General features: G+C 38.3%; 1 protein-coding gene across 2 annotated transcripts; it reads right to left on the minus strand.

Annotated features, from left to right (window-relative positions):
- Nucleotides 1–1,383: 1,383 nt before the first annotated feature.
- kctd13 (potassium channel tetramerization domain containing 13) lies at nucleotides 1,384–8,844 on the minus strand. Of its 2 annotated transcripts, none has more exons than XM_053515305.1 (7): nucleotides 8,662–8,844; nucleotides 7,759–8,025; nucleotides 6,233–6,402; nucleotides 5,307–5,396; nucleotides 5,140–5,192; nucleotides 2,313–2,508; nucleotides 1,384–2,198 (listed from the first exon to the last, which is right to left on the minus strand). In XM_053515305.1, the coding sequence occupies exons 2-7, from the start codon at nucleotides 7,988–7,990 to the stop codon at nucleotides 1,947–1,949; spliced, it is 993 nt and encodes a 330-aa protein (XP_053371280.1). In that variant the 5' UTR covers nucleotides 7,991–8,025; nucleotides 8,662–8,844; the 3' UTR covers nucleotides 1,384–1,946. The 2 variants fall into 2 exon arrangements, with proteins under 2 accessions (XP_053371280.1, XP_053371281.1); XM_053515306.1 differs by lacking the exon at nucleotides 8,662–8,844 and adding an exon at nucleotides 8,366–8,500.
- Nucleotides 8,845–10,280: the final 1,436 nt, after the last annotated feature.

Below are 10,280 nucleotides of genomic sequence, written 5' to 3' on the forward strand. Positions count from 1 at the left end.
TTGCCTAGGGGCGCTTAACTGAAAACTCACTTTTCTTCTTGCTCAACTCTACCTCATGACCTCATTAACAGCGGTGTAAGATTAAGTTTTACAATAGGGGTACTATTATGGTCAACTGCCTTTGTGCCTATACTATCAGTGTCACCTTGGCACACACTAGCTTCTCATTGGATTGTTAAAAAAAATAATAAAAGTGCCAACCAACAAATTAGCACCACAATCACTAATAAATTCACCTTGAATTTTTTACTGTGAAGACTTTTAATGAATTTCTGAGTAGACTTGTCTTTTAAGCCTACTGTGCTTTTTTCTATAAATACTGGCTTTATTACAAGGTCTTCCATATCGTCAAATAATTTGCAAAGCATTCAGTCATACAAATGATTAACATATTTTTTTTAAGTTTTTTATTAATAGACCTATGGATAAAATATTAACCACCATTAGTTATGGACAGCATAACATGCTACCGAACAAAGCTTACCAATCTCATATCAGTCAGAAAATTCTGATAATACTGGGCATATTAACATGTATTCCTTAATTTAAAAAAAATTAAGAGGGTAAGCATTACATTTTTGTCTCACTGGTTCCGAGAACAATTTCCATGAGACACTTAAGAGCTAACAGTGGTCTATTGCAACAACTCTTCAAATTCTATTTACAGCAGTTTGACAGGTTAGCAATTGGTCCTTATATCCATGTTATCTTCAAGAGTCAAAGTCATCCACTTATAAATGGTACTGCCAGTTACTACAGTTCTATCTACAAGAATGTGTATCTATAAGGCTTTTCACTTCATGTTAGTCCAAGTGTATAGTCAGACATTTCCATAATTACACACATTTTGGGGATGCTAAGCAACTGGCTTACTGGGCTTTTAAAGATTTAACCTGAAAACATGCTCAACAGCAGATTTTTTAACAGAACAGAACCTCCTTAAAGAAAGACTTGTGTTTTTAAACTATCCCTTCTGTAGCATATAGGTGAGGATTACAAAATTTACATTTTCAGAACAGAAGTCTAAGGATATGTGTTTTTCATCAATAAACATTTACTCAAACCTAAATTCTCTTACTCATAGGTACTATACGTAAATTATGTTTTAAACTGCTATGAATTATTATAGGGATTTCTAGGAAAAAAAAGAATATTTGGGGAAATTGTAGGAAAATTAAATCAACAGTTTTTCTAAGACTTAGGTTTGTCTCCATCATCATCATGTAATGGCTAGTTTCATTCTGTATGTTCACTTTACAGGAATCACCCCTAGCCATTATACTTTAATTATAGGTATGCGTTGTCAGAACGGGTTTTCCAGGCTTTTCCCCAAGACAGAAAATTCCTATCTGTTGCAATCAGACGCAGTTAAAGAGGAGAAGGTTAAAAACACTGAAGTGTTTATAAAAGAAGCCATTAAACACTTATGTTGGGGTACTTAAAGTGAAGGAAACATCCAGGACGGCGCCCAAACTAGCAGGAACATACTTGACTAATGTATGATGCATAAGTAAATACCGCTCTGCTGCTATCATCCTACACACGCACACACATCCGCACAGACAAACGTCACAGTTTACCATTACGCATTCACAATTCTTGCACATCATATTTCAAGCGTATTCTTTTTTTTTTAATTGAAAATTGTGGACAATAAATAAAACAGATTAATAAATAAAAACGAAGCAAAAAATAAGAATGATATCCATTCATCCTCATAAAAAATAAAATAAAAAGAAACCACACTGTGGCTCTTGAGATTATTTCTTAGTGCAGTGTTACTGTACCCAAGATCAATTCCCATCGCTGTTCAATCATGCCCCCCCTCACCCATCCATCCTCGTTTACGAGTCCCTGCATATAAATTATTCACAATTTTCCTGTCATAGTACCATTAGGCTCATCTAACTACTATATGCTTAGAAAATCCCCCTCCATCCTTATGATTAGTCCTTGTACACAGTCTGCTGTCCGTGCCCCCTCTCGTCATGCATAATATGTCTCCGTACATGGATCCTCCTCACTCGTCTGTCTCCACCCCCCGCACCAGCCCCATCTTCTTCTGACTGACCCACCCCTGGAGATGACACACCACCAGAGTCCAATAAACCCATGCCTCTATGGCCTGACCCCCGGCCATTCTCATAGATCAGTATGTTTAGGGTTTCTTCAAAAATGCGAGCTTCTGGGAACTCAACCTATGAGGACAAAGCAAACCACAGACAATGATAAGTGAGTGACATACAAATAAGAGATCAAACTTGGAAGCAAATAAATACCAGTGAACCAGTGTATGCATGGTCTTTGCTTACTTTGGTCTGTTTTTTCTCAGTAGCATAAACGATGGAGGTACAGCAAACCTCTGCGATCTTGCGTCCTTCACCATAGAAGGACCAGCAGCAGATTTCATCTCCGAGCACATCTTTAATGAAAAGAACTCTGCCGTTGAAGCGGAGCCCCAGTTTATCGAACAGCTCGATGTTCTTCAGCAAGTTGTCGTCAGAGTTGCTGAAAAAGCAATGAGGGAGTTTTAGAAATTTTATGCACATACTACAAGGATAATTTTAGTCACCCCCATCATGTTAACGTCTCACATTCATTTAGACATGCCACTTCCAAGGTCCTACATAAAATTAATTAACTTAATCCTTGGAATTTATGATTGGTACTCTCATAACATACAAGTCCTAAAAAACCACTCATGTATTATTCACTAGTAGTATTAAGAGGTAAATAAGCACTGGGCAATCGACCCGTGTCCTGAAGTAGAACCTTGGATTACGAGCATAATTCGTTCAGAAAGTGGACTCTTTTTTTTGTTACCTTTATTTAACCAGGCAAGACAGATTAAGAACAGGTTTCTTATTCACAACTGTGGCCTGGCAAATTTGTATTTCAAAACACTCGTAAACCAATAAAAATTTTCCCATAAGAAATAATGAAAACTCTAATTATTCATTCCACAGCCCAAAAAAATAAATACATAAAAAATAATTGAGATGCCCCTATTATGCCATTTTAAAGGTTGCTAATATTGCTTTATGAGTCTCTTAAAACAGGTTTACATGTATGCAAGGTCAAAAAACACTTTAGTTTTCTCCAAAAATAGATTTAATTTTACCCCATTTCTAAATGATTCGTAAACGACTCGTGTGAAGCAGTTCGAAGAATCAGTCTGTCTAAACCCCTCCTTTCCATTAACCCTCACTGCGGTGATGGGTCAGATGGCGTGGTCCTTTATGATTGGTCTACCGCTACAGCGTGTGTCGGAAAACGAAACGCCCATTACCATAACTGAACAGCAGCTCTGAAGACCTGTCAAAACATAGAAAAGATGGCCTCGATTTTACCCTATCAATTAGAGCCAGAGTCTGACGATAAAACGGTTGAAGTGGCACATCGACAAGAAACTGTTTCGCAAGCACGACTGAGTGTTTCTCATTGGTAAATGTCATATGTTAACAAGAGTGTGGTAACTTTAGTTAATTGTAAGATGTGATAGCATCATCAGTGTAATATTTGATTAGGTGCACATGTGGGAACTATATCAGAATTCCAGGCGAATGTGAAAACCTATGCTGCCGCGAAGTAAGACAGGTATAATACGTTTCTGCTATAGATTAATTTTTAAACGCCTCATATAGAGAAATGTGACCCTGGACCACAAAACTAGACATAAGTGTACATCAAAGCAGTCATCAGTAAATTGACGAGTACACAACACAAGATTGGGAATGTACTGCTGAGGTGTTGTTGAAAAAATTTATTTTAGCCACTCATTCTTTGGAGATTCTTTCTTCGGAAGGGGATATAAAATAAATTTACTTTCACAGCGCAGGATACAGCGTCTTCTTGACATGATGTAACATTAATCCACGTGGAAATTGTACTGTTTGTGGGTGGGCAAGTTGTTTGCGACACAGAACGTGGGCGGACATTATGCAGATATGTTACTTAGTGACGTGGATCCGTAACAGAAAAAGATTCGAATTGCCAACGACTAGTTTGGGCGAATGTGAGCCAACTTTTTTTTTTTATAGACAAAAACTTAATTTATCGTGCACTGTCGGCGTCACAACTTGGCAGATAGTTTATATTCACATACAGCTACATGACCCACTGCATGAAAGATCATATTTGAAAACGCATAATAGGGGCACTTTAACACAAAATATAGTGAAAATAAAACAAATTAACCTGCACTTTACAGGGTCACAGTGTTATAGTAAACAGTACACACGTGCACAGATGTTGATTATACCAGTGAGAGACCCAGCAGCAAGACCCAGCAGGGGAGAAGATTACCCACAATTCCGCAGCGTAAGAGAGAGACTGGCTCAGTTGTGATCATGTGACGCTTGGCATCAAAACAAGCAGCGCATGCGTGCTACATGATACTCAGTACTCAGAAACCAAGACTTGTACGTTTTCCAAGTCAAAATTTATTAAAATTCTTTGTTCGTCTTGCGGAACCGCGTTACTCGCAATCTGAGTTTTCACTGTAGTCAGTTTTCAGCTTGATCAGCCATAATCATGCCTGCTCATGGGAAACAGGTGGCATGCATATCAATAGTGCTTCACTCTGATTAATTTATACCGCTTCCTACCAGTATATGATTAGCAAGCCCTAGCAGGTTGGTAACCATCATATCATTTTCAAATGGATTAAAAAAAATTTTATTTGGATATTTTTGAGTGAGAGAAAGTAACTTACAAAGTTGTGCAATCTATAACATGCTGTTTCAAAGAAAACATAAAAAAAATTTTAAAGTTCATGTTTTTCTATGAAGATACCACTGAATTTTCCATTTAAGAAAGGACACAAAACATTTTGTGTACATGGTCACATGTTCTTTAAAATCGGCAGGATCGATATGTCAGACTTGTTTCACACAGCGCAGTGTAACACATTTTCAGGAAAGGGCTTTCTGCCATCTTCTACATACAGTACATGAGCTTCAGCAATTGGTTAGCAATACTCAGGATTCTCGGGAAATTAATAGAAGGCATCCCACCCACCACTTGTAAGCCAAGGGTTCTCGAAAGTAAACACCTCTATGACATAACTTATGCGTTTCCAGCCTCAGTAGCATTTAGCATATAGCATAAAGGGGTTAATTGTATATGTGCTGACAGTACCTGGTATAGGAATATTTATTGTTCCCTCTATTATTCTGCAACTTCACCACAGGCTGAAACAGATTTAAAACAAATTTCAGATTTCCGAAATAATTCAGCAAGATTACTTCACAAGCACTTCTCAGTGGATGCCTGTGTTTACAGAATGCCAAACATTTTTTTTTCACCTTCTTGCAGGTGGCGATCATCTGCTGCTCCTCCTTGGCAGAGGTGATCATGGGGATGCGACAGCCTCCCTCATAGATCTCACTGCGTTTCTACAGGTTGAAAAAAAGTATTTACACCTTAAAAGAGACATCCTAATATCTGTTAACAAAAAGAGAACTGCTGTAAGACAAGTGAAAAAAAATATGTATGACTATTTTACCAGCATTTTTTTGCTGAAACAATGGCTGCGGCTTTAGAAACAATTATCACATTAATTTAACACATCTTAATTTTAGAAAGGCATGTTGCCACCTTCCCCACTAACTGAAAGCTTCAACACTGAAACAGTTAACATGAACTGGCATCCAGAGCAGTGAAAAACTTCTGCACACCACCAAAGTGGAATTTTTTATTGAGAAATATTTATTTCAATTAATCTTAGCTTAAATGGTATTGCATGTAGACAATATGGACAAAAATATGTGAACACCTGACCATCACACCCATATGTGCCCGTTCCAAAACCAACACAGAATTGTTTTCTCCCAACGCTTTGCTGCTCCCACTCTTTTTTAACCTTGCAAAACCATGTGTTCATGAACCAGAACCATGCACAAGGGCATTGTGTTTGTCTCTTATTTGAAGCAAAAGGAAATCTTAATGCCACAGCAAACAAAAACACTGAAGACATTGTGTGTACACAACTAACCAGAAACAGTTTGAAAATAGCTAATATGTGGGTGTGACAGTCAAGTGTCTTCAAACCTTTGGATGTATAATATGCACAATGTCAACACAATGTGAATCACACAATTCAAATGTTCCTTGAGCACACATAACGTCATCCCGATCACGCTATTCACCACGTATGTCAGCTCATGCTGCCTGTATCTATTTTACAATATTTGATTAGAGCATTGATGTACGATTGTGCAAGGAGGCTGACCTGCAGTGTGGAAAGGCAGTGCTGGATGAGACCCTGCACTCTGTAGTACTGTGCCTCCTTCAGTACCTCTTCCAGCTCCCTCTGGCTCTCAGGAAGTGGCACTGTGCCATCGCGTAGGAAGTTCAACACCACAGGGAAATGACGTCCACACCTGTCCAACACGACCCAGCCTGGAGACAGAGAAGATGCTCCAAGATGAAACTCTAAGCTAAATACTTGCTACACAGTGCATAGCCGTAACCCATAAAACAGTCGTTGTCTTTAGCCCAAGAATGAGGGTCAAAATGTTCTAGGTATCTTTAAAAAAAGCTCAGTCACATATTAATTGGCGTAAGTTCAAAACTAAGCTGCAATTCCACAAAGATTCATCCAGCAATTGACAGAGACATGAGCTAATATGTAGTGGCTCTCATAAATATACAGTTAATTCACTACTGATTAATATCATTATTAATACCTAAATGGAAACATAATTGGCACCCTTGGCATATCATAGAAAAAAAAATCTGGCTTAATCTCACATTGCCCATCACTCTCACTCATTCTCTATACCGCTTCTCCTCTGCAGGGTCACAAATGTTATAAGGAATGGGCTACATTTAATTAATCATTAAACTTAAAATAATTTTTAAAATAAAATAAATACGTATATTTAATAAAAAAGGTTTAAAATAATTTAATGATTAACTTAATGTAGCCAATTCCTTATAATATTAATTTACATTTAAAAAAACAAGTGCAGCATTTAAACAATACAAAATAACTTTCAATTAATTAAAACTCATAATAAATTTTAATACAACAGTTAACATTCAACTGAGCATCACATACAATATCTCTTTTATAATTATTTTTAAACAACTTAGCAAATAATTCTCTCCTCCCACACAGGATGAAAATGTGTAAATATTTCAGAGTGCAAGTTATGTAGGATTATGAAAAGGGGTGACGTTTTACCTTCTCAAATACATCCAAAGTCTCAAACAGTTAACTTGACAGTGACATTTTTTAACTAATTTGCGATCGTGGTGTTTTGAGACTTGTGTAAATTTTAATGAGTGGGTTTGAGATTAATTGGATTAATCTCAGTTTGAAGAAAAAGGCAGATTGATTCACTTTTACTAATTATGAAATGCTATGAAAAATGGGCTTCTGTTGTGCCACTCAGAAGCTTCTGCGCTCGGTAAAGAATAGGTTATATTTGAGGCTGATCTGCCCAACACCGGTCATGGCCAGTCAAACTGAAAACCAGTCTATTCTGGTCACTGGCTGATTAACCGGTTCATCTCCATTGTAAATGTATTTATTAATTTTTATATCATTTTTATCATTTTTTAGTCATTACTTTGTAATTTTTACATAGAAATGTTTAGATGAAACAAAATGTGAGATTGAGTTTCTCTTACAACCCTGTCGGTATAAAGCTACCTCTACTTTAGGAACCCCTGCTTTAACTGCAGTACACACCTTCTAGGAAAACAGAACCAAACCTTATCACAATGACCACAAGTTACACACTGGCTCACCCTCTAAATCGATGGTCACCTCCATACTGCCGTCACATATCCTTCTGAGAAGGCTGTCCTCTTTGCTGAGGGTCTGGACTGTGGTGTAATGCAGGGATCCACCAACGTTCAGCTTCACATACTTACTGCCAGCCAGACCTGGTCCTACCTTCTTCTCTACGCCATGGCTGGGGGTTGGAGGGGCATGACTGGTCTCCGGCACCACGTTCCCATCAGAAGCTTCAGCAGACATCAGGAAAAAGCAGTTCTACCCTTGGAATGCTCTGCCTACAGATTAAACATAATGGATCAGAAAGATAGCACCAGCACTATGAAAACCAGCTACAGTTTTAACAAGAAAAAAACCTTAGCCAATACCAGCGTTGTATGGGCAGTGAGGTTAATCATCGTCGCATTAGGGATCATAAATAAGACGCACAAAAGACGTCAACGCCCAGGATAAACCACAATAAAATTCAGACACAATGACTCATTCTGGTGCTATTCTTAGTAGTCTTGAGATAGATATAAAACCACCAGCAGCTCTGGGGTAAAATACACACAACCACTCTGCAATCAGGATCATTAGTTAGCTAGCTAGCTATCATTTAGACTTGAAATGTAATACCTCTTTCCTCTTTGAAAAGGAATCGGGTCAATCAGTACGGGTGGCGAGACAGTGACATCTCACAAGCCAACGAGCTAGCTAGCTAATCCCAGGATAAATTACACCACATCAACGTTACTTATTTATGTACAGCCCACTCTTTCTGAAGATACACAACATAAGCAAGCATTAGAAACAACACCGAAACCATAATTATCTAGCAAACACACACAATTTAAATCATGCTAGATTACTTTCATTCTCTGGCTAATGTTGTGGATGTTGATGGATGTGTCATGGCGGAACTAACTGCTTACCGAGCTGCGTGTCGAAGTAAGCGCCCTGAAGCTCTAACACAGCAAAACAATAAATAGTTTGCATTTATTTCCCTCCATGAAACGCAATTTTCCAAATTTTGGTCTTTTTAATTTTGTTTTTGCGTCAGCGTTCAAGCATTACTCGCTTCCTCTTGAGTACTTTCCATGGGTCAGGAAACTCGTCAGGCGATTGGTCAAAACGCACGTCTGTCACTTGTCATGTGGTGCCGCCTTTCACCATGTATAGAAGCACGCGCAGTAACTACGTACAAGGCAACGTACTGCCGTACTAAACAGTATGCTATGAAAATAGTGTATATGGTAGCTGGGAAGCCTCAAAGCTGCGTGTATTAGGCATACTTTGTAGTACGGTAGGACGCACATTGGACATCGCCTGAACATGCACGTGCACGCTATTGGGGCCTGATTTCCACCAATCATGACAGCTGATTTATGTAGGTCACTGTTTTGTTTTTGTTCCGGGAGTTTAAAGCAGTATTGTGAATATGAAACCGTATTAAAATCTAATGCCTATTTAATTAATTTTTATTCTTATAATAAGTAAAATAGCGTAAGATAATTAATTCATTCCTTTTCCATACTGGTCACTGGTGGCTCACTGGTGGGTTTCTTGCCTACCACGAGGAAGACCTGTGTTCAGTTAAATTTAATCAGTAATTAATTAATTAAAAATCTTATAATAAATAAGATGACACACCCAATGCCCAACCTCCAGCCACTGGATTCTGGGCTGGTCCCAAGCACTGATAAAATGGGAGGGTTGCGTCTGAAAGGGCATTCAATGTTAAATCTGTGCCAAGTTGTTGTGCAGATTGGATCGTCTGCTGTGGCGACCCCTTGATCAGGGCAGCCAAAAGACTAATGACAACAACGTTCATCTTTTATACTGCTTATCCTGTGCACAACAGGGTTGCAGGGGACTGGAGTCTAAACCATGAAACAGGGCATTATGCAGGGTACAGCCTGATGCTAATCCATCTTAGGGAACACACACACAGGTGATGTGGAAACACCAGTTAACCTAATCTGTATGTCTTTGGATTGTATGCCCCAACAAGCCTACTGTACCTAGTGAAAACCCAAGAAGCACGGGGAGAATGTGTGAACTCCATGCACACAGACATGAGGCAGGAATTGAACCTTTGACCCTGGAGGCACGAGGCTGCAGTGCTAACCGCTGCACTCTGAGATAATAATCCAAACCTCACAGTCAGGGGGTCAATAATGGGTTACAGATTATTCATGTGTCAGGGACATGAAAAGGCCTTTGACGGATCTTCATTTTGTATTATAAGTAAAAACACACCGTCATCTAAAGGCCCCAGTAAAACTTGTCATCAAAGACCGTGACCCTGCTTGTATTATTATGCAAGTGGTCAGAACACTTTGTAATCACATTATTACATTTATTATATGAATTATTATTATATAATATATTATATAACAATTAATATGTAAATAAAATGAATAGAAATGCTTTTTGGAATTGCAATCCACTCTAGAGAAAACTGGTCTAAAGACTGGACTTCAAGAATGTTATTATAGAATTTCCTGCCAGAAAGAAATTTTCAAAATGACTAATGTCTGGCCTGAGTGTC

This window comes from Clarias gariepinus, chromosome 16 (genome assembly GCF_024256425.1).
Source record: "Clarias gariepinus isolate MV-2021 ecotype Netherlands chromosome 16, CGAR_prim_01v2, whole genome shotgun sequence".
Taxonomy (NCBI): Eukaryota; Metazoa; Chordata; class Actinopteri; order Siluriformes; family Clariidae; genus Clarias; species Clarias gariepinus.

What these genes read in the sequence shown, in the direction of transcription:
- kctd13 (XM_053515305.1), bottom strand. Translation starts at nt 7,990, where the DNA reads ATGTCTGCTGAAGCTTCTGATGGGAACGTGGTGCCGGAGACCAGTCAT. An exon ending in TGATCGCCACCTGCAAGAAG is followed by an intron (nt 5,193 to 5,306) that starts GTGAAAAAAAAA and finishes AATCTGTTTCAG; the next exon opens with CCTGTGGTGAAGTTGCAGAA. An exon ending in CTGAGAAAAAACAGACCAAA is followed by an intron (nt 2,199 to 2,312) that starts GTAAGCAAAGAC and finishes TTGTCCTCATAG; the next exon opens with GTTGAGTTCCCAGAAGCTCG.